Source organism: Poecilia mexicana, unplaced genomic scaffold (assembly GCF_051168715.1).
Source record: "Poecilia mexicana isolate PSO_F unplaced genomic scaffold, ASM5116871v1 scaffold_17, whole genome shotgun sequence".
Taxonomy (NCBI): Eukaryota; Metazoa; Chordata; class Actinopteri; order Cyprinodontiformes; family Poeciliidae; genus Poecilia; species Poecilia mexicana.
This window is the reverse complement of record NW_028263386.1, coordinates 26,380,914-26,404,433: the sequence shown is the minus strand read 5'-3', so window position 1 is coordinate 26,404,433 and position 23,520 is coordinate 26,380,914. Positions and strand designations below refer to the sequence as shown.

The 23,520-nt window shown below is 38.4% G+C and overlaps 3 protein-coding genes and 4 non-coding genes across 7 annotated transcripts; 6 read left to right on the top strand and 1 right to left on the bottom strand.

Moving 5' to 3' along the window:
* Positions 1 to 88: 88 nt before the first annotated feature.
* dcun1d1 (DCN1, defective in cullin neddylation 1, domain containing 1 (S. cerevisiae)) lies at positions 89 to 7,597 on the bottom strand. Its single transcript, XM_014991720.2, has 7 exons — positions 7,361 to 7,597; positions 6,000 to 6,213; positions 4,557 to 4,725; positions 3,691 to 3,821; positions 3,531 to 3,613; positions 738 to 834; positions 89 to 637 (listed from the first exon to the last, which is right to left on the bottom strand). Exons 1-7 carry the CDS (start codon positions 7,361 to 7,363, stop codon positions 561 to 563), a joined length of 774 nt encoding a protein of 257 aa, XP_014847206.2. The 5' UTR covers positions 7,364 to 7,597; the 3' UTR covers positions 89 to 560.
* Positions 7,598 to 7,988: 391 nt separating this feature from the next.
* setd9 (SET domain containing 9) lies at positions 7,989 to 8,965 on the top strand. The gene has a single exon (XM_014991719.2). It carries the CDS (start codon positions 8,068 to 8,070, stop codon positions 8,902 to 8,904), a length of 837 nt encoding a protein of 278 aa, XP_014847205.2. The 5' UTR covers positions 7,989 to 8,067; the 3' UTR covers positions 8,905 to 8,965.
* A 5,854-nt stretch (positions 8,966 to 14,819) lies between these two features.
* Positions 14,820 to 22,216, top strand: eif4a2 (eukaryotic translation initiation factor 4A2). The gene is made up of 11 exons (XM_014991718.2): positions 14,820 to 14,923; positions 16,850 to 16,907; positions 17,018 to 17,150; positions 17,368 to 17,507; positions 17,898 to 18,066; positions 18,146 to 18,255; positions 19,203 to 19,346; positions 20,192 to 20,329; positions 20,402 to 20,491; positions 20,757 to 20,836; positions 21,157 to 22,216. Exons 1-11 carry the CDS (start codon positions 14,895 to 14,897, stop codon positions 21,299 to 21,301), a joined length of 1,236 nt encoding a protein of 411 aa, XP_014847204.1. The 5' UTR covers positions 14,820 to 14,894; the 3' UTR covers positions 21,302 to 22,216.
* On the top strand, positions 17,193 to 17,269 carry LOC148154835 (small nucleolar RNA SNORD2). Its single transcript, XR_015765957.1, has one exon. It is a non-coding gene; the product is annotated as a small nucleolar RNA SNORD2 (small nucleolar RNA).
* LOC148154834 (small nucleolar RNA SNORD2) lies at positions 17,743 to 17,818 on the top strand. The gene has a single exon (XR_015765956.1). It is a non-coding gene; the product is annotated as a small nucleolar RNA SNORD2 (small nucleolar RNA).
* LOC148154833 (small nucleolar RNA SNORA81) lies at positions 18,978 to 19,157 on the top strand. Its single transcript, XR_015765959.1, has one exon. It is a non-coding gene; the product is annotated as a small nucleolar RNA SNORA81 (small nucleolar RNA).
* On the top strand, positions 19,386 to 19,570 carry LOC148154832 (small nucleolar RNA SNORA81). Its single transcript, XR_015765958.1, has one exon. It is a non-coding gene; the product is annotated as a small nucleolar RNA SNORA81 (small nucleolar RNA).
* Positions 22,217 to 23,520: the final 1,304 nt, after the last annotated feature.

Genomic DNA, 23,520 nt, shown 5'->3' with positions numbered 1-23,520 from the left:
AAAAAATTTGTATTTAAAACTGGAATATACATGATTTAAATTCATGCTGCTTCCACTAAGTTGACTTCTTAAAATGAGGCTAAAAAAATAATGAGAGCAGATGGTCACTTTTATTTATCCCTTAATTATTTTTAAACAGTACCATGTTTAAAAATTCCAGTGCTTTAAACTGGCTTGACATACAAATGCATCATAACACAAAAAAACAAAACAATAAATGTATATCAGTATTAAAATACAATATCCGTTTAAGAAGCCAAGAATTTACAATAGAATTTCAAAGTAAATCCACATGTTCTTTAAAGACGACCGTAACCGGGAAACGGTGATGGTTCTCCGGCTGGCTTGAGCGCACATAAAACATCCTGAAGTCTTTAAACTCATCAACCACAAACAATAAAGATGGGCCTTTATTTTTTCCTCTGCAGGTTACAAACACACTTATATAAAGTCTCTGATGTGAAAAAACATTTTAGTCCTGAGTGTTTGAAAGGCGTCATAATCCCTGCGTGGCGTGCTCAACAAGCCATCCAGCTGTGAACTCTTCCATCAGTTGAACCTCAAACTGCGGAGCTTTTGGTCCCGATGTGCGACCGTGCAAATTCTACAAAGTCATCTATGAGAACGGGCCAGGCTCCTGTTGGGGAAGAACAAGGCAGAACATGAGGGTGTGCCAAAAAAAAAAAACCCGTTGAAGGATTTTCTATCCGGATCATTGGGTGAGCAGTTTCCCTGACCTTCTTCGTCATAATTCGACATGTCATCTGTGATCATTGTGCTGAAGTCTAATAAGAGATTCCAGGTGTCCTTAGGAATAGATTTCTTGTGGTGCTCCTGTAATCAAATGCACAATATTAGCAATTACGGAGAAAGCTAGTCTAAGCACAATTTTCCCCCATTTGACTTTTCATTTTAACCCACTGCTTTAGAGAAACTTCACAGGTAGTTGCATGTATGAATATACTACTGAGAAACCAGAAACAGGCCCGTCACAATAAGTAAGTCAATTAATTGCATGATAAATTAAAACCAACTCAAACATTTCTATTTCCACAAGCTATTGTTTTTTTTCTCTCTCTCTCTGTCACTCTACCAAAAACTGGATGACAAAAGTCTTCAGTCTGGTGCTTTGATCTCAACTTCCATTTTTTTGAAAGAGTTGTGTTTATAGAGACTTCATCATCCATTTTATTTGTCATTTATGCTGTTTTATTTATTTAGGATATTTAAACTGTCTTCCAGTTCTACTGTTAAATTTAAATCGTATTGATCTATGAGAATGTGTTTCTACATTTTTATGCCATCATCATTGAAATTCTTCTCAAAACAGCAGTATAAATGTTTATCACAATAACCTCTGGGACAATTTATCGTCGAGCAAAATTTGTTATTGTGATGAACAAGAAGTAGACAGCAAATGACAAAATATGATTTTTCTCCCCACTTTGTGAAAGATAACTTCAAGCTAATTAATGTTTAAACAAATACAGTTGATATTTACATTTTTGATCGACATTAAATCAGACTAAACTTTCTGTTTAAGATGAGCAAGAACTAAGACATTTACTTCCTATTTGCTAAACTACTTGAATATGTATTAAAATTTTCCTCAAATTCAGAAGTTTCTAAATATGCCCTCAGTATTTGCACTATTAAAAATAAAAATACTACATACATGTTGCGTCGCTCACTCACGAATTTTCAGCTCTGTCCACTAATTTTCTACTAGATTAAGATTACGCTTTGATGGACACCCCAAAAATATTGGCATTATGTTCTAGATCAGCCCCTGATAAAGCAAAACATCCCTACAATGTGATGCTGCTACATCCATGTTTCAGTACGACACTGTTCACAGGCTTGCAAAGCCAGTGTTCACAGAAGACAACTAAGTTGTCTTCAGTTGTTTTTAAAATACATATAAAATATAATTTAAAAGAATTTTGACTTTGATATTTAACACCTTGATATTGGGCATCTGTCTCTTTAAAAACTCCTGCTCTTGCTGAAACTCTGCCTTCAGGAACATGGCTCCTCTGTTAACAATGTTTTTTAAAACATTTAACTGAAAAGCAGCTCCTATACTTAGCTCTGCAGTTCCACCAGGTGTTTGCTAATTGCTGCTGGCTAGTCTGAAGGAGCTGTGAGGCAGAAGCTGTAAACCTGGAAACTGCAGCTCAGAGAAGGAGCTTTGTCTTGAGAGTGGGGCCATGTCCATCCAGACATTTTTCACAGCTGAGTGGTTGTCATGGGAGATTAAAGGATTTCTCAAACATGCATGAAAAGAATTAAGGCAACACTCCAGTATGTTTTCAATGAGGGAATAAAATTATAACATGATAAAAAGCTCAAAAGAGTCAAATTAGCATATATTATGAACAAGCTAGGTAGATATGATTATTAAACATTTGTTCCTAATGTATAGCCAGGCATGAACAATTGACATCAGAAATGTCCTGATAAACAATTCTTTCCAGCTGACCTCGTTTAGAGACAAGACTCTTTCTGTTTTGGCGAGTCCACTCCTGTCTGGACAGAACAGGCAGCTTCTGATGATTCATTTTGCCAGATTGCGTGATAAGCTTTCAAAAAACATAAAGGTACGTTCCTTTCGCAACTGGCAGGAATATATAACAGCTATGAGACTGAGGAGCTGAGTGTCTAGCAGGGCTGTGTGTACTGGGACTGGGAGTTTTGTTATCTGGGTGAACAAAACTGGAGCTTCTATGGGGGGATAAAATCCCTCATTTTCAAATGTCAAAAACAATAAATAAAAAAAACAACTTGAAATCCATCAACTTTGCAAATTATTCATACATGATGAAACGTTTCACCTTTTCACAAACTTCAGTGTTTTAAACAACAGACCAACACAAAGTAGCAAATAAAAGTGTGTAAAAAGTATTTTTATATATGAATTAATCCAGAAAGAGTGGCACATAATTATAAGTCCAGGTTGTTTGGGTTATATCTCTATCAGGAGACTAAAGTGGCTGCTCATTTCCTTATAAAATAGCAAATCCCTGCTGTAGACAAACACACCTACAGCATGATGCTGCCACCACTGTGGTTCAGCACTGGCAGGGTGCATTCAGGACCAACTTGAGGTGATCTACTGCATAAAATTTCGGGGTGCACCGATTTCACTTCTCTGGTTGGGATCGATTATAAAAAGCCTGACCTGCCGATTTTTTGGGGGAAGGAAAAGTCAATAAATATAACAATAGTCTAAGTTGGCAACACTGGTGTGAGTATTGCAAATGTTTAAGAATATATCTATATTAAAAAGAGGAAGAAAAAAAATAAATCAGGGTCGATTTACAGGCCAGTCAATTTATTTTTGCACCCCTAATAAAATCTTAATACATTCTATCAAAGCACTTTAAACCTGAAACATTATATTAAGCTCTTCAGCTCTGCACTCCAAATTTCCTCACTTTTTTTAAAAATATAATTATTCTTGTGCGTGCGTGCATTTTTAACTTTTAGAGAAAATTTCCAGCTAGATGTATATCAGAATTTCAACTTACAAGTAAGAACTGGTTCCACAAATCCAAGAACTTGAATCTCCCAGCCAGGACTAAATTCCAGTATGCAATCGCCATATCTAGATCTGTGATGAAAACCAGCAGGAGGTCAGTAGATCCACGGCAGAAAAAACAAACATGCTGGAACGCAGGCGATTCTTACCCAATCCCTTCTGACCAGGATTCTTGGCAAAATCAAATGTAAACTGGTAAAAGCCTTTAAATTTGCCCTGGTCCTTTAACTCCTGCTCCATCTTTGGCAGCTGAGATTTCAGCTTCTCTGTGCTGTCACACCTGTGAAAGAACAGAAAGGATTTGTTTCACTAACAGCATTTTCATTACAAATGTGCGCAAAAGTTTGTCAGTATTCCACTAATGTCGGGGGGAAAAATATACAATTTTACAATTGCGGTATTTAGATTAAATAAGACATACATTATCAACCGATACATTATTAAAAATCATGCCTCCCTGTTATTAAAAATCATGCCTCCCTGTCATCCTCCTGTCACTTCTTGTTGTCTTCTTTGTCTTTTTCGCCAGTAGCAACATCCAATTGTGTATCACAACACGTGTCATGTGATAAACATGATGCAAAAAAAATATGTTTCTGTTGAAATACACTACTTTTAACTTAAGCCAAAAAACTAATTCCAACACAAAAATGTCAGTCTATTATAAGCCTGGCGGGCCACCAGGCTTTACATGCGCTCCCAATAGGCTAGATGAAACATTTTTTGGACACTTGTTTTCCTGCAACACGTAATTGTCTAGTCGGATTTCCAAATTTCCTCTGAACTTTAAACATTTTTACTCAAAAACATGGAGGACCATTGGGGCCCCTACCACAAGGTTTTCTGGTGAAACCCTGATTTTTTCTTTTTTTTTTTAAATTGGCATGCAGATGTATTTTCATAATTCCAATTTGCATAAATTTAAGATCAATGGAAACTCATGCTGTTGTTTGATGGACAAACGCTTCACAAAAGGATTTTTTTCCCCCCCAATTAAATAATAAAATGTTCTCACCCCAGTTCGGTCATGCCATCCATGAACTCCTGTCTGGAAAATTCGCACTGTGTTGCTGCTCTGAACTTCCACGCTATGAGGAGGACACTGATACTGGCCGGATTCAGACCGAGGTCATCGCAGAACAGCTGGATCCCATCGACGCCTATTTTGTTGTGATCGTGAGGATCTAAAAACAGGAGTGGAAAAATGAGGAATTACTTCATAGATGAGTAGAAGTACTTGGTTCTTAATTTGACCATTGTTATGCTAAAGGGATACAGCAGAGTTTAAGAAAAAAAACTTGATCAACATCAGTGTTCACAGTTATTATAATACAGTATCTGACAGGAATGCTCAATGCTTTCTGCCACTGCAAAAAAAAAGACTAAGAATTGGTAAACTAGTTTTTAATAAATTCCATTGAGTTGAATTGCAAAAATAACTAGTTAGTATATTGTTGCACCTAAAATGAACTTATTACACTGAAAAGTGTTTTGAACACTGAACCAATTTCAATCACCAGGTAATATTTTATTTGCCATCGTCAAATAAAATATTTAATTTATTTGAAACTCTTCTTCAGCCTAAACACAGAGTCATTTCTGTTTGGATATTTTTCAACATAAAGCCAGCAAAATTCTTTTCTCATCCATTTTGAACTATTTTCCCACCTGAATCAAATGAATGTCTTGTTACCAGACATCTACTGAACTCAATGACCACAAAGTTGAGTTGGAGAAACCATACCTGGTTGGGATGGGGTCTGAAAGACACCTTGATTGGTACAAGAATCAGAGGGTAAAGCGATAAAAAAATAACCAAAACACAGATGAGGTCCTGTCGTTATTGTTAAAACTTCGGAGATATCAATGTCAACTAACAGAACAAGGTCGCCAGAAGATTTTTCTTTAATCACAAACCATTTCATGTCTGGAAATGCTAAACTTTAAAAGAAGATTGATGCTCTTGTTCCCCTTTATCACTGACTGTGAAAATGGGTTTAATTGAAACGGTCATCTTCAGGTGGCACCAAACACCAACGCAGGATAATGAACACCACTTTCGCCCAATCATCTGTGAGATATGTTGACTGAACTAAATTAAACCAACATTTTTTTTTCTTTGGAGGGGGGGGCGGGTTGTTACCATGAGTTGTCCATCTCCAAGATTGCCCCCAGAAAACTTACTAAGCCCAGTGGTTGGGCGCTCGGGCAGTCATTCATCCAGCAGACCGTTGTGTTTTTTTGAGTTAAAAAAATGTTTAAAGTTGACAGAAAATTTTAAAATATCACTTGATAATTATCTATTATTGAAAGATGGGAATATTAATACCTTAAAAACTGCAAACATTTTAACAAGTCTTAAATAAATAAACAATGCTTAGCCTGGTGGGGGCACAAGTAAAGCCTGGTGGCCCGCCAGACTTATAATACACTGGGGGAAAACCTGCATCTTGTTTACCTCTGTATCTGTTGAACAGCTGCTCCAGCCTCTTCTTGTCTAAGCCCCCCTTAGTATTTGAAACATAGAGCTCTGGGTTCTGGAAAAACTTGTCCGTGGCAACGTCTAGCTTCCAGTCATTCTGAGACAAGCAGGCCACCGCAGTCTTCTCGTTGGATTGTGTAAAAATGATAAACTGACGAACTTTGTCCTTCTGGGAGGACTTCAGCTTGTTCTGGAGTGAAGAAAAACACAACACACACAATAAAATACTGCAATTATTAATTATGTAAAAATGTTTTCTTTTAATCCAAGGTCTCCATATAGCACAAGAAACATGAAATTACTACTTTTTATATCTTATGACCGCACTTAAACACGACAAAGAAAAAGAAAAACAATTACCTACAATTTTAACATAAGTTTGCATTTTTAACGAATGAATATTACCTTTAAATAACTAAAAATACATTTGACTTTTGACACATTGAGACATACACATGTTTATTAAGTGTACTTACTTCCAATCTTAATTAAAACACACACTATAATTCTAAAAGTACCAGGTTACTTGCCTTCACACATATATTAACTTTAAGATTGTTATATTCCTGATTCTAATGATTAATTACTACAGCACCTTCAATAAGAATTAGGAGTTTGTTTATAGAAATATCTGACAGTTCTTTAATGAGATCATGTGTAGGATTAGGTATTGAAATTTAACACTATGGCTTGGCTTGTAGTCTGCAATCTTATTCATCTCACAGGTGCAATATAGTCTATAAAAATCTACTGTGGTACTTCTAGCAGTTAGCTACATCAACAACAATAACTACACAAACAGCGAGCTAACTGGAAGGAGAACCACTAAGAAAATGCTACACTAAACTACTTATAATGTACTATATTATACCAGTCAACTTATCATTACTGTTAGTGAACAACAGTCAGGACACGAGAATTCATGACTGGTAGAATGAGGAGTTTCTAGAGCACAGGTGTCAAACTCCAGTCCTGGAGGGCCACTGCACTGCAACTTTTAAATGTGCCTCTGCTGTACCCTACTCCAGAATAGAATAATTAGGTCATTAGCAAGGCGGTGGAGAACTTATCTACACAAGAAGGAGGTAATTAAGCCATTTAATTCCAGTGTTTTGTACCTGTGGCACATCTAAAAACTACAGAACAGTGACCCTTGAGGACTAGAGTTTGACACCCCTGCCCTAGAGCAAGCTAACTATACATATAGGGGGGTTAGATACTTACGCTAACAAGACGAGCTACGTTTGTTTTCGCTATTGTAAAGAGAGGTGCCTTATTGAACCCACTCAAACTACTACTATTCAAATTAGAAACCAAAAAAGACAGAACTTTCTTACCATGTTTGTCTCGAGCAGACTTTCTTCTCTCCCATCCAGCTAGCAACTGAGTTTTTACAAATTGAACTACAAGCCTTTTTTCCGGTTGCAAAGTTACGCTTCAAAATAAAAGTAAAACACACACGAAGGGCCAGTCGTGTCAAATGTGAAACTATATTTATAAGTTGTATTAAACAGTTGGATATACCTGTTCAACCCAGACAATTAAACATCTTATGTTAGTTTTTGATTTTTTTAAAAAAGCTAAACTGATACAAAACTTTTCGGAAGTGACGTAAGAGCGCGAGTGCGTTCAAATTGTGCTCGGAATACCTAGTGTCGAGTTTCTAGTAAGGGAAGAGAGGTGTAGAGAGAGAAAGCGAAAGATAGAAATGTTTTTACAAAATTCTTGCAAAATGGAATGCGTTCAAGCAGCCTAGTGTTCAACATGGCTGAACGCAAGGCAAAAATGTTTATATACAATGTAGCGTATATAAAATGTAGCTGCCCTTCTAACAATTCACTTTTATTTCTGCCAGTAGTTAGCATTACAAATGATCACCTACGTCGCAAACTATGGTTTCCGACCTGCTTTTATTGTTATTATTTTTAATTTTCCCACCTGTAGCTCGAATGCGCCGTACCGGGTGTGACGTACTTCTCCGTTCCCTTTTGAGGCAACGTGAACACAGCACGCAAACTGCTTCCTTGTCCCGTTTTGTTCCTGGATGTTTACAGCGGCTCTCCGGCGGTTTCGGGAGAAATGGAGATCTTACAGACACCGCTTCGTGCCCTGGGTTGTGTTTAACCTGTCCAAGAATGAGAAGACCCTGCGGCGGGTGACGGAGCCCTCAGAAGACAAAGTGATCCCAGATGAGCAGGTCTCACAGAGCCTACTGGGGCTCTTCAGAGCCCTCCTCAGGAACAGCGGGGGGCTGCTCCTGGGAGCCCACGCGAACTTCACGCCCCGGTTTCCACTTCACCAGGAGCAGGACGAAGGAGACGTTCTGTTTCAAACTCTGGGATTCTGCATCGAGAGGAGGCCCAGCTCTTTAGCCTTTGCAGGAACCGGGGTGTTTGTCACCAGAGGATTCGTACCCAAAGGAGCAACAGTTGCCATGTATCCTGGTACAATTTATCAGCCCTACGAGCCCATCCTCCTTCAGTCCATCAGAAACCCCTTCGTGTTCCGCTGTATTGACGGGGTCCTGGTGGATGGGAATGACAGAGGCATCTCCAGGATGGTGTTCAGGTCGTGCAGTGGCAGGGACAGATTGGGTCCATACCTGACAAGTGACGCCAGCTGGCTGACGGACAGTCCGCTCAACCCACTGGCCGTGGGTCAGTACGTCAACAACTGCTCCAACGAAAGGCCCGCCAATGTCTGCTACCAGGAGTACGACGTCCCGGACAGCTTTCCCCTGGAGCTCCGCCAGTATCTGCCAAACGTCAACTACAGCCAGCACTGTACCCAGAGACCTCTGCGCTGCGTGGTTCTGGTGTCGCTCAGAGACATAAGAGCAGGAGAGGAACTTTTCTCCAACTATTACACCATTGTGCGCTGAAAATATTCCAAATTTTCTTACCAAAAATAAATAAATAAAGAACAAACAATTAACACAATAAGCAGGCTTCCCGACATTTTATTAATCCACTGCGATTTTTATTTGACCTAATACTCACTTGCATTGTGGTACACTGCAACAAAAAAAAAGTAATTTTGGTTTAGTTTCTTGTGCAAATATAGTACACTTGAAATGAGACAAAACTAACATATAAGTAACGTTTAAGCATCAGATGATTGCTTAGAGTCAATAATTCATTAATATTGATATAAATGTGCTAAAATGATTTCACTTATGACATGGGGAAAAATGTCTTGTTATAAGTTAAATAATAGCTAGTTAATGCATTATTTCAAGTGCATTAAGATATTTGCACTAGAAACTAGACCGAAATTACTTGGTAAATTTTTGTTTGAAGTTGATCTCCTCTGTGAGAAACTGAGGAGATCAGGGGCTGCTCCTGGGAGCCCACACGAACTTCACGCCCCGGTTTCCACTTCACCAGGAGCAGAACAAAGGAGACGTTCTGTTTCAAACTCTGGGATTCTGCATCGAGAGGAGGCCCAGCTCTTTAGCCTTTGCAGGAACCGGGCTGTTTGTCACCAGAGGATTCTGGTTCGTACCCAAAGGAGCAACAGTTGCCATGTATCCTGGTACAATTTATCAGCCCTACGAGCCCATCCTCCTTCAGTCCATCAGAAACCCCTTCTGATGGACTGAGAAACTGAGGAGATCAGTTTCTCACAGATTATCTGTTCTATCCCATGTCACTATATCGTGACAGTTTCAACAAATGTTTTTCATAAAAGTTACATGAGTTTGAGTTTTGATCATTACAGAAATGTACTGTCAGCCCGCTTTATCTATTCCAAAACAAATTTGGCCCTGTTTGGGTTGATTTCCCTAATGGAACACACTTTTTCAACATTTTCACAGTCTATATGGTTATTGTTTATTTTGGATGAACTTGTAGAAGTTGGGGGTAGTCCTTACGTTATCATTTGTTCCACCCAACTCGTGTGGCACACCAGTAGTATCAAAAGCAGTGAAACATCCCAACAGCTTAACGCTACGTACACCATACTTGACAGATAGCAAAGATTTATTACACTATAAGCTATAGCACCGCATTTAATTGAAAAAGATGCATGATCAAGGTTTTGCTAACACCCAATTACACAAAGTCCAAACGAGGTGTAGAGTTAATTACAATGTTGACTTTAATTAAATCAAGTGGATTTAACTTAGGTTTTTTTATGTAGTTAAACTAAACACTTGAAGTAAATAAGTTGAGGGCTTTTTGAGGTAAAAACATTTTCAAAAATTAGCTCAGTCAAACTGAAGTAATATGACTGGGACTGTTCAGACAGGTAACCCACAGCAACAGAAATTAGCTATGCAGTCATTTATACACAGATACGTAGACCGGTAGGCAATTTGGGGTTATGTGTCTTGCCCAAGGGCACATTGAAACATGGCAGGAGGAGAGTGGAAACGAACCTACAACCTTCTGATCGCAAGACTACCCACACAGCACTTGTTAGCTATTTTTTGGGATGTACAGTATATTTGTGAAACTGTACCATGAGTGAGCTATGCATCCATTTTCACGACCATCTCGTTCTAGCTGAGTGTGAATTCTTGCGTATGCTTGTGTTTGTTTTTCTGAAAAATGGTGGGCAAAAATATCACTGATTTCTGTCAAAGTTTGAGTAGATAGAACAAATAAAAAGCAGGAGCGAAGAGCTGTTTCAGTAAAGACATTTTCTTTTAAAGAATGTGCTTCTGGAATATATTGGGGGTTTTACTCATATGCACAAAAATAATTAGCTTTGGGTGTTGTTTAAATCATTACTACATGCTCAGATTTACTAATTTAAGTTACGCTCACTGAAATGCCACAAGTTAACTTACTCAATCACTTATGTTAATAAAAACTAAAAAATGTGCATACATTTTTTTATGAAAAGAGAACTAGTTAGGTTTTACAATGCTGATCTAAAAGCCTCACATTGACTCCATTAAACGCAATTTATTGTTGTTGTGGCTCGGTAGGTCAAACCTCGTCTAGAATAGGAGCCATTCTGACAACCTCATATGAAACAACATCAGTCATGATGTTTGGAAGCAATCCAGGAATCACCAGAGTGACTCTAGTCTAAAATAAGATTTACACTGACAGGTGCTGTCCAAGAAAGATACGCCTGTTTTAAAATGTCACATCTTCAAAAGTGAGTGCCAACAAGACAACGATCCCGAACACACACCAGAAACTGGTTTAGCAAAGTTAGTAATCACTTGTTTTTAACTTTTAATTACGATGTGCTTAGGGACGTGCTTAAATGAGCCTCTGTTCCAGAACAGCTGAGTTAGATGATTGCCTGATCGTCTGCAGCCATCAAGAAGTGCAGAAGGTTGTTAATCATCCACAGATTAAATCCAGGTGAGGCAGAAGGGAAACACTTAAAACATGTAAGGCAGGTGAAACACTGAACTAGGTTTGATGAAAGAATGACATGGGGAGTGCATATTAAGAAAATAGTAGATAAGTGTAGGAAAGTATTAAATATAATGAGATGTTTAGTTGGAACTGAGTGGGGAGCTGATAGAAAATCATTAAAAGCAATTTACACTGGGTTAATTAGGTCAGTCTTGGATTATGGATGTATAAGTTATAATTCAGCAGCAGATTCAAACCTCCATAAGTTAAATATTATTCAACATCAGGCATTAAGATTATGTACCGGTGCTTTTAAAACATCTTCAACAGCAGCATTACAGGTTGAAATGGGAGAAATGCCTCTTAAACTTAGAAGGGATCAATTATCCTTAAATTATTGGTCAAACTTACAGGGACAAAGTCAGGATCATCCAACATTAGAGGTACTTAAACATGGCTGGGAAAATTCAAAGAAACAATTAAAGAGCTTTGGATGGATAATAAACTCTAAAGTTAATGAAATTAATTTAAATCAGTTAGATATATGTCAGGCAGTTCCATTATCTGCAGTTCCACCTTGGTTAATTCATGATACTGAGGTTGATTTTTCCGTCTTAGAAAAGAGCAATAAAGATAAATTTAGCAATATGAATAGTAATATAATACAAGAATACTTAAATGAATATTGTAACTATGTACAAATCTACACAGATGCATCAAAAAATACAGCTAATAAGGTAGGGATAGCATTTATTGTACCACAGTTTCAGATTAAAGTAGGAAAAAGGATCAGTGATGGAGTCTCAGTGTATACAGGAGAAATGCTTGCTTTACTTTTAGCAGTTCAATGGGTGGAAGAGGTAAAACCATTAAAATCAATTATTTGCTCAGATTCTAGTTCTTCATTATTTAGTTTGCAAAATAATAAATCAGATAGTAGACCAGATATATTAATTGAAATACAACAAACACTTTACAGAATCAATATGATGGGGCTAACAGTAAATTTTGTTTGGGTTCCAGCACATCACGGGATTAAGGGTAACTAACTGGGTGAAGATAGATATTAATGTTAGTTTTAGTATAACAGAAATAAAGGGTACAATTAAAAAAAAAAACAAGAGAGAGGTGGCAAAAGTTATGGGATGAAGAAAAGAAAGGAAGGTGGTTATATAAAATTCAAAAGAATATTGGTCAAATGAGAAGAACAGAAAGAATAAGAAGAGAAGAGATAATTATTTCACGGTTTAGAATCGGACATACTGGACTAAATAGATCATTATTTCTAATAGGGAAACATCAGACAGAGAAATGTGACTGTGGGGAAGATGAGACATTGGAACATGTTATTTTCAGTTGTAGGAATTATTTGATGCAAAGAAATAACTTAATTAGAAACCTTAGTAGCATGAAAATGAAATTTGATATTGTTGATTTATTACAGAAAGATTCAGGAAGTAGAGGATATGAGGCCTTATTTTATTTCTTAAAACAGTGTAAGTTGTTTAATAGGATATAGTAATATTTATTTATTTATTTATTTATTTTTTTTTTTTTTTGTCATGTGGTCCACACTCCTTACCAGTTGGTGGCGGTAATGCATACCTAAAGTTTCTTGCCAACCGCCATTAAAATTCAAATAGAAGAAGAAGAAGAAACACTGAACTAAACCTGCTAATGACTGATTCAGTCTGTTGATTCTTGGATTGGTAACTGGTTAAACTGAACTGAACTGAACTGGACTAGACTATTATTACTTGTGTGGGATCTTTATCAGCATATAGATACTTTTAAAGGAATTTAATCAACTTATTTGGAACTATTTGTAGTTGATGAAAGATTGAACCAGCTATTTGATGGAAGTTTATTCTGTATAATGAAGTGGCTTCATTACATGCCAGAACAAGAGGAAGACATCGCAAGGAATCAAAGTGACGCCAACCAGAGTCAAACTGGGGTTACCACAACAGTACAAAGCTTAACCTCATGGACTCTGTTCTTCTGTGGACAGCAGACTGTTGTTTTGACAGTCAAAAAGGAGTCAAATATGTTTAAAGATCTGTCCCTCTTTTCTTAAATAAATGACAACCATGTTGTCATTTTTAACCTTTTGTACACAGTTTACCCATGATCTGCCAATAATATAGTGTGTTTAACACCAGTGAAGAAACTTTTAGTGGCATGTTATGATGTAGATCTATCAGACCTAAAAATGTACATAAATCCTTACCTTTCATTCAATATAAAATCAACCCAAATCTGCATGTAGATTCAGATGATGGTTGAATCAAAGTTGATTCCTAACTGATTCAATGTAAAATCAACACAAGTATGCATGCAGATCCACGTCCAGATGATGGTTGAATCAACATTGATATAATGTCAGTTATGGTTGAAACCCTAACGTTGATTCAACATACAAGTGACTGACCACTTTCAATGTTGTTTCAATGTCAGCGTTCAACGTTGATTCAATGTTTCTGGCTGACATTGATTCAATGTTGTTTCAATCATTCTGTGCTATCTGGGAATAGTGGAGAGGTGTGTATTTAAGTCTGTGTGTAAAGTTTGTACCATATTTTGATGACAGAAAATCTAAAAGGTCAAAATGGGAATCACCACATTCTTGTTTTGTATGTTCTGTTTGCGTTCCAACATTTAAGATTAATCACTTAATCACTAACGAGTGACTTCTAACTAGAAGTGCCTTTGTTAAGACTTTCTTCATTCTACTGCATCAGAATACTGAAATTATAATTTAAATTGTGCACAGACATCATTGTATGATGATGTTGGATGCGTTCCGACGGAACAAGAAACCAAAAATATTAGAAAGTCTAAGTGCAAGATGGGATACTGTGATTGTGGTTACATGATATTTAAACAGTGTGTAACTCTTCCTGAATAAAGGAGCAGAGATTGACAATACATGTTTCTCTGTGCAAACAGTTTTTTTTTTGTTTGTTTTTTTTTTTTTTTGACAATGTCTGGTTTTAAAAATGTGATTTAAACTACTATAAGAACAAAAACCGTTGGATAATTTAGGTATCGCAAAGTTGCGTTATTTCCGCACGTTGATTATTTTAAATATTAGATATATTAGATATATTAGATATATAGATATTTAAATATCTATAAAATATGTAATAACAAAGTGTCTATTTTGTTCTGAAAGTATTTCATTTCTCCAACTCTTCATCCCTAACAGAGAACTAGCTCTAAAATTATTGCACAACCTTGTCACGCCGAGTTTTGACCTGTTAGAGACGCTGTAGCAGTCAATGCACTACCTATTACTGCATTATCCTTCCGCTGAGAAATGTAGTCTGTACATTTTAAAATATATTATCACTTAATAAAATATTCATTTTGATATTATGCTATCATACAAAGTTAATGGTGGTAAATCCAATAATTCAGTTAACTGCCACTATTTTTCCAATAAAACTGGGCATAAGAAATGTCAGCGAAAATAGTCCAGCCGCATTAAAGGCAGTTGGCGTCGCCATCAGCGATCTTTTCAGTCGCATGCTGAAGTGGTGAACGGATCATGTCTAGCGATTCTGCTGATTACAACAGGTAAAGAGCTACATTTGGAGATTTTTCTGAGACACAGACTAATATTTAACTGTACCCGAACGGCCGGAAGTGTTAAGTAAGTTGCATGACAACGTATTAGTTTATATCGAGTCAGTTAGGCCTAACTGCTTTCGGAGTGATTTGGTTGCTAGCGTAGCAGTTAGCCGCAGTGAAACACCTCTGATATAAATTAACGTTATGGTGCATTATTTATTAGTCGTTAAGGTTTTCAATTAACGTTAGCTTCTGTTAACACTCGTCTTTCCTTGCATAGAAGTTTTTATTTATTTCTTTATTAAAGTGGCGGGTGCTTGCCAGGGGAACCGCTGGCCCAGGGTGCTTTTCGGCCTAGTTCTAGGTAGAAGCCACCATTGCCCGTACAGGCCCAATTATCCGACATATTGGCCATCAGCGATACAGGCGCACACACGGAACTCCATGTTGAAATACGCGGAACACACCCGAATTGGGGCTTGTGGCTCTTATTGTCCCGGGGTTAAACGAACCCTTCTGAGGTTATATAACCAAAAACTTTTCGGGCAGGTAGTAGACGGCCGGCTCGTGGAATTTGACACGTGCGCCCACTGAGGTTCTGGGCTATGGTAATGAGATACTCTGGGCGTGACCCGGACCGCTCCGGGCACACTCACTACACGTGTAATATGGCTTTTTCACTTAATGTGGCAGAGCCCCGTTTCCCAGGGCTGCTACCCCCTTCCCCTCAATGCCTTATAGTTTACAATTCAGCTAGTGGCTAAATTGTTCCACTGAAAAATTGGACACTGGTTCCAAAAGTATAAACTTGCAGGTTTCTTAAACATAAACTTGTATAACAGTTGTCAACCTGTTTAAATGTACGTAGCTGTTTTGCTATGTAGTAGCACAAAATGTACTTTACAGCATACATATGTGCTAGAAAGTGGTATATCTGGGGATTTTTCTGATTCTTTCAAATGTTTCCACAGGAAAATATTCATGCAACTTTTGGTTTTAACATGCATCAACAGAGAGCGCATACTCTGGTGCTCATTCACAGTTTGATATTGAATAAAAGGATTAGGAGGCATACTTTATACATTAATTGATGGGTTAAATTTTCAGTTGGATTCAAAGTACAACACATTTTTGTCACTTTTATTTTAGAACAAATATTAAATTAAAGTTGAAGGAATTGGAATTTTTGTAGGCAAAAAAACCCAAATTTCCATTAAAAAATATAAGATTTTTACTTTAAACATATTTGGAAGTGCAGAATTTAAAGTGTTCTTGTGAAAAAAATATTACTAATTCCCTTCTGCTTTTTCAATACTTTACATAAACTGACACATCCTACCTCTATAAGCAAAAAGATCCAAAATTGAGGGCCAAAGGGTGAAATGAGATGTTAATACAGATAAAAATGAGGGGTTCCTGCAGGAATTTCTTTTCCTTTTTTTTATGGTGGTGGCGAGGGAGCTTTCAGAACATGTCTGAAACCTTACACATAATGGCCGACGTATCATTTATGTCACTGTTGTTCAAAATAATGGTCTAAATCTTTATTTATTATGCCTAAATCATCTTTTGGCAAAAAAAAAAAAAAATGACTTGGGCCATTATTTTAAGAATGTGACAATATCTTAAAGTTAGGGTCGTTTTCACATACTTGGACTAAAAATGCCTTCAACTCAACCTTCCTTAGGTACGTTTCTGTCCCTCTACTTTGAACCGTCATCTAGTCTTACTTCACTCTCAACAGCGGCGTGGCGCACAGGAGCCGGCTGTTTTGGTTTTGCTTTATATTTTAGCATATTCTAAAACAAACTTAATCCTGAAGGTGCGCCATGATCAATGGCATGTAGGGGAAACTCTGAAAATGCGATAAGGCTGCTTATCTGAGCGGCGTACAAGCAAGACATTTATCAGATTTGTTTTCTTCCCAAACAGCTCAAGAGATAGAGACCATGGGGGGCCAGAAGGAATGGAGCCTGATGGTGTCATCGAGGTGAATCCAAAAAGCGATTTCTTCACTCTACTGCTAACATGGGGACACGTAATGATTTCAGACATTCTCAATTGTTTGTTTGTTTCTTTCTTTCTTTCTTGCCAATCCAGAGCAACTGGAATGAGATTACAGACAATTTCGATGATATGAACCTGAAGGAGTCTCTTCTCAGGGGAATATACGCTTATGGTTTTGAAAAGCCGTCTGCCATTCAGCAGAGGGCCATCATCCCGTGCATCAAAGGTACAGGCATCGAGCTGAACTCGGGGGAAGCGCCTTGTGATTGAGTGAAGTGATGCTTAACCATCTTTCGGGACTTACCCAACAAATGGGGATACTTTTTATTACCTTACTGATCACTCAATATCATCCAATTTAATCCTGACATTCTGTAGTTGTGCCTCTGTGTTGTGTGAGGATGCTCTATGAAGGGATATTAAATGTGTTTCCTCACCGTTAGGCTACGATGTCATTGCCCAAGCCCAGTCAGGAACTGGCAAGACAGCCACGTTTGCCATCTCTATCTTGCAGCAGCTGGACATTGAGCAGAAGGAGACTCAGGCTCTGGTGTTGGCTCCCACCAGAGAGCTGGCTCAGCAGGTATGCTGTTCCTGAGGTCATGTGACCTCAACAGTGTCTCAGACCTAGGCAGCATACTGAGGACACTGTTCAGATGCGAAGGTACCATCTTTTATGGATTTGTCACAAATTTCTGAACCTTTTTTTTGTTTTGTTTTTTAAGAAGATCTTTGTGTGGCTTGGTGTAGTCTCTGTCCATGGCTGCATCGGCCTGAAAGATCATTTTGCTGAGTTTCTTTGTGTCTGTGGAGAGCTTGAGTGATGTGATGGTATACCATCTTTCGGGACTGACTCTTGAGATGGAGAGTTCCTTTCTGACTTACTGATCACTGAGCCGATGTTTTGAACTCGTCTGGACCGCCAGTCTGCACTCAGCCGTCCTGAACCCGTGCTCGTCTCTCTCCTCCGCAGATCCAGAAGGTCATTCTGGCTCTGGGTGACTACATGGGGGCGACCTGCCACGCCTGCATCGGAGGCACCAACCTCCGCAGTGAAATTCAGAAACTCCAGGCCGAGGCCCCTCACATAGTGGTGGGTACGCCGGGCCGCGTGTACGACATGCTCAACAGGAGGCATCTGTGTAAGCAACGCAGCCTGTAGCATTGTTGATTTTTAATCTCTAATGAGCACATTTGAACTGTTTTTATTTTATCTTTCAGCTCCAAAATGGATCAAGATGTTTGTTCTGGATGAAGCTGACGAGATGTTGAGTCGAGGGTTTAAGGATCAGATCTATGAGATCTTCCAGAAGCTCAGCACAAACATTCAAGTATATAACTCCAGATTTTATTTTGTTTGTCCATAACCTGTCCATGTTGCTCCTTGATCCACCTGTCCTTTCATTCCAGGTTTAACTAGAGCTGGGTGATGAGGCTTAAAAATGAAATTAGATTTTTTGTTTTTTTTTCCTCTTTGTTTTCTAAAAGAAAAAAAAAACAAATTACAAATGACCACATTTCAAAAAGTGGCCTTCATTTCAAACATCCCTTTGAGTTGTATGATGGAGTATTAGGGTCTGGTTTCAAAAACTTGTTTAATTATGGTAATATAGCTACAATAGTAAAAAGATGGAAAAATTTTATCTTATGAGAAAAGTGTTTACTAAGGGAGGGAAAAGGCTTAGTTTGCACTTTTTGCCCCCATCAAAATGGATTCAGCTTGCACAATTGTTTCAAAGTCAGCTACTGCTAACTTGATGATGATGATGAAGATGTCCACATTTTCCTAAAACTAAATCTTGAACAAAGCAAAAATTTGATGCATTGATAAAATTAGTTTATCACCCAGCTCTGGCTTTAACCCTCCTCATCTTTCTTCTTTCTCAGTTTTTTTAAATTTATTATTATTATTTCTTTTTTTAAGAGTTTGTATTTAAAATGATCTGTGTTGCAGTTGCCATAAATTCAGTTTTACTGTTTACATTTGGTAAAATTTTACCAGAAAGTGTAAATTTACAGTGAAATCAGGAAACCTTCCTGACTGCACTGACCATCCTTCTGCATCTACAGAAGTCTGCTGTAATTGTGTGACGCAGTCCATCTGTTTCACACAATAATGCCAGCAGAGTTTCACGTAGAAGGAGATCATCGTGCACCAAACCGCAAATGAGACGCAGCCGAACCTCTTTCTTAATGTTCATTGGCTGCTGTCTCGAGGTGAAGTGCTACAGCCAATTGTCTGCGTCGCCTCCACTCTTAACACTTCCTCCCTCTCCAGGTGGTCCTGCTCTCCGCCACCATGCCTGCTGACGTGCTGGAGGTGACCAAGAAGTTCATGCGTGACCCAGTCCGCATCTTGGTGAAGAAGGAGGAGCTTACCCTGGAGGGCATCAAGCAGTTCTACATTAACGTGGAGAGAGAGGTTGGTTTGCACGTCTGCCCTCTGTTCCATCCATTCCACCTCTTCTCTCCAAAGCACCCTGCTCAAACCGCGCGAGCCGACCCGGCCGGGTTCGGCTCCTGTGGCCGTGTAAGCATGGGTACACCAGGGAAGGAGACAAAAGTTCATGGGGTCGCACACGAGGCTGGGAGGGACCGCTTTCTTAATGTCCGCTCTCCTCAGTCTCAAGATCCTGTTACACATCCTGTGTGTGTTTTAATTAGGACTGGACAGTAAATCAGTCACACATATGGTGATGCACTTCGGCTGGACAATAGGACTGAAAAACTCAGTCGGTATCAATAATTATTGATTAGTTTTTGGTTTTTAAGTGTATGAAATGCTGCCCAACTTGTAACCTGCATTTTCCACGGTTTTCACTCTACGCTGTTTATTGCTGAAAGCTTAAACTGCTGCTGCACAAGTTGGCATACAGGTTGTTGCTAGGTAACCAAAGAGTGAGTTAGTTGATGCCACCAACCCAGCTTATCTGTCTGAGAGGTTGAGTGGCTAAAGCCTTTCTTCTGCCTACTTTTTCCAAAATACTTCTCATTCTGAATCGGAGGCAACTAACTTTCTTTTTTGTTACCTAGCAACAACCTGTTTTTCACACCTTGCCTCATAACTGCTTAAATATAAACAGGAAAGATCACGGCACCAGTTTGGCATTATTTCAGATATTTAGAACAAAAAACTAATCAATCTACCGACTGATATGAAACACTTAGTGCTTTACCACCATGTGGTCCAGGCCTAGTTTAAACCCAGTGTTGCTGCAGCGTCAGGCTGTGACCCGTCAAGGTAACGTTGGTCCATTCTGTCTGTAGGAGTGGAAACTGGACACTCTGTGTGATCTGTATGAGACTCTGACCATCACTCAGGCGGTCATCTTCCTCAACACCAGGAGAAAAGTTGACTGGCTGACTGAGAAGATGCACGCTAGGGACTTCACAGTATCTGCTCTGGTATGGCATCCCGTTAGCCCGTTAGCATGTTAGCTTGGTTTTTCCTCAGCTAACCAACTGTTTAATTCACAGCATGGAGACATGGACCAGAAGGAGCGGGATGTAATTATGAGAGAGTTTCGTTCTGGGTCCAGCAGAGTGTTGATTACAACTGATCTTCTGGTTGGTATCAAATGATAATAAACTTTGTGATTTTTTTTTAATTATATACAACTATTATTCTGAAAGCAACCCAAATTGTTTAAAATGCTGCAGCAGTCTAAAAATGGCCAAGCAGGTGGAACGTTGGGGAGATTAAGGCTCGTTCTCCACAGTGGGTTCCGCTGACGTGGGAACCTGCTACTTAAACACGGGCGACATTCTGAAACGTGAACTTTGTTGATCTGTGGGATTTGGTGCTGGTTTCACATGAGTTTGTTCTTTCTAGGCTCGTGGGATCGACGTTCAGCAGGTTTCCCTGGTCATCAACTATGACCTTCCTACAAATCGTGAGAATTACATTCATAGGTGAGTTGAAGCTGTTGAAGTTCTCCTCAACATGATTTTGTTTGTCAAGATTGCCATTTCAACAAAGTCCATGAAAATGTTATTTGTACTGTAAATATTATCTGTATATGCTGAAACCTTCCTTTTGCAGCAACTTCAACTTTTCTTGTAATTCCAAACAATAATGCTTAAAAATATGCAACTTTTCTGAAAAATAAGGGCCACAAAATCAGTAATTTTAGGCTGAAATAATCACAAAATACCCTCTCCACATCTCGGAGGGTCTGTGTTGAACCGCGTAGCTGTGCTGTGGACTAACACGGCTCCTCGTCATTCCACAGAATCGGTCGCGGCGGCCGTTTCGGCAGAAAAGGAGTTGCCATCAACTTCGTCACTGAGGAGGACAAGAGGATTCTTCGAGACATCGAGACGTTTTACAACACCACCGTGGAGGAGATGCCCATGAATGTGGCCGACCTGATTTGAGACCTGAGATCTCTTTATTTTTCTTTTTTTACGCAGTGATAGCGATCGTCCACTTGCATTGTGCTTATATTATTCGAGGGGGGAAAAAAAAACAACTTCTCAATGCTAAACCTTGGATCAGATTTTTGGTGTGCGTTAAAAGCGAGGTGACTCATATGGTGGTCCCTCCTGGACAGTTGTAAGTTCTGACCTCGTCGGCTGGCTGGTTGGAGCTACAGAGCCATGGGGCGTGTAAACATTAGGGTCCTTATCAGGTATTTCTTTTCATGTTTAAATAAGATGCGTGTATTCGATGTTCTCCACCATTTAGTAACCTACTTGTGGACTAAAAGGTATAAGTGCTGTATAAAGTCTGCAAATTATGTTATGCTAACATATGTGCGATGTCTTGTGGGCCTGCTTAATAGAGGCACTTGTCATGTTATACTGTAGATTCACTTGCTTTTTTTTTTGTTTCTTTTGTGAATGTGTTTAATTTAAATGTACCATATATATTTTTTTTAATCCCACATGCTATATCAGAGTTCCTTACAGGTTGGCCATATTTTGCTGCCGTGGTTTTACCCTTAACAGAGTATATTGTCATTTCCACTCCTCACTGACTCCTTCTTTTCTCCCCTCCTCTCCTGAAGTGTATGAATGTCTTAATAAACAGAAATTGCTGTAAGTAAATATATTGTGCTGTTGGCATCTAGATTGTGAATGTGTGAGGGTTATAGATCGGTTTTGTTTTTGGAAGATGAATGCTTTCTGGTTTAGAAATTTGACTGGGGAGGGGGGATGTGGAGCTCCCTCTACAGGCAACCACGAGTAAAACAACCTTATTGTATGTAGAATTTTTGCTGTATTTTGTTTAGGCAAAAATATCTTAACTTATGAAAGTAATCCCCAATTAAAAATCGCATTAATATTCTATATTTTTGTCATAAGTTTGCAGAAAGTTGTTTACATTCTTTAGTGGTAAATGTGACATGGTTAATGGTCTTAAAATCCTACAAACTAGATGGTCATGAATGGGAGTAAATATGATTTAGTAAGCGTGTTGTGATTTCCATGCTAATATTTTGGTTTGGAGTTATACAAGTCAACTTTACCTACTTTTACCTGACTTCTGTTGTCAACTGAATTTTCTACATTTGGTCAAAGGCTTCAAAAAATGGTTTTGAAGATGAACAGAATCTTTTGGATTGTGTTTATTGAGTATTCATATCATAGTATTAAATATTTTTAGTTTTTGTAACTATTATAAAACTGGTGTTAAGTAGTAACGTCATCTGGGCCGAGAACAAGATTCAAATTTGCTTTCATGGCCAGGCAGTGGGAAATGGCGCCCTCCTGTGGTGTACACAGTAGATGCACTGTAAAATATTCCTGGAGAATGAAGACGGTATCTCATTTGGATATAATGTACAAGTTACGACTCCATGCACAACTAAAGGGCTGAATCCACTAAGCATTCTTCTTTTACAACCTCTTGACTGCATTACCCACAATTCCATTTATAGAACGGCATTCGATTTAGACATTGTGCGCCCTCTGTAGTCTGATGTTAGGTAGAAAGCTTGAAGCTCTTTAGGGGTTATGGGAACAAAACCTTGAAGTTTTAAATGCTAATTTGAACAAATATTTGAATAATTAAATATTATGCTCTGGTAGTTAATATTTCCTTATTGTTATCCATCTATATTGACCAATTTGTTTCTGATCATTTATTTTAATAATTCAGTTTAAAAAGGTGATCGTTATATATTCATTATTTTTAAGTCTTAATTTCTGGCAACTGTGATGCAGTTATCCCTGCTGCATTCACGCCTTTTTCTACCAAACATCTTTCTTCCACCCAACTTTCTAATTATATACTTGAATACTCTGTAAACATCCTGCTTTTGTAATTATCTTTTGCTTCTTACCCTCCTTTTCTAAGACAGTGTGTGACTACTCTATACAGTAAGTTGGTTTCACTCAAATTTCCGAGTATTTCAATCAGTCTTGTTTTCAGAGAGCCAAACGAAGGGAGAATGTAAAACAGCTGAGCTGTTCTAAATGAGTCAGTCCACTGATAATGTTTTTTGTGTTTCATCGTTTCCCATAGGAGAGCAACCATTTAGAAAAAAGAAAGATGCAGGATGTGGTGAGAAAAGTCTTAATAGCCTGGCAGAAATTAGACCAGTTTTTTATGCATCAACACAGCATGCGTGACATTTAAAGGGGTAAAGTAT

Excerpts from the sequence above, each read along its gene's own strand:
- dcun1d1 (XM_014991720.2), bottom strand. Across the intron at positions 3,822-4,556 it reads GATGGCATGACCGAACTGGG|GTGTGACAGCACAGAGAAGC; the intron begins GTGAGAACATTT and ends GTTCTTTCACAG. Across the intron at positions 835-3,530 it reads TGTGGAACCAGTTCTTACTT|GAGCACCACAAGAAATCTAT; the intron begins GTAAGTTGAAAT and ends ATTTGATTACAG.
- setd9 (XM_014991719.2), top strand. The coding sequence starts at position 8,068 with ATGTTTACAGCGGCTCTCCGGCGGTTTCGGGAGAAATGGAGATCTTAC.
- eif4a2 (XM_014991718.2), top strand. The coding sequence starts at position 14,895 with ATGTCTAGCGATTCTGCTGATTACAACAG. Across the intron at positions 17,151-17,367 it reads CATCATCCCGTGCATCAAAG|GCTACGATGTCATTGCCCAA; the intron begins GTACAGGCATCG and ends CCTCACCGTTAG. Across the intron at positions 18,256-19,202 it reads AGCTCAGCACAAACATTCAA|GTGGTCCTGCTCTCCGCCAC; the intron begins GTATATAACTCC and ends CTCCCTCTCCAG.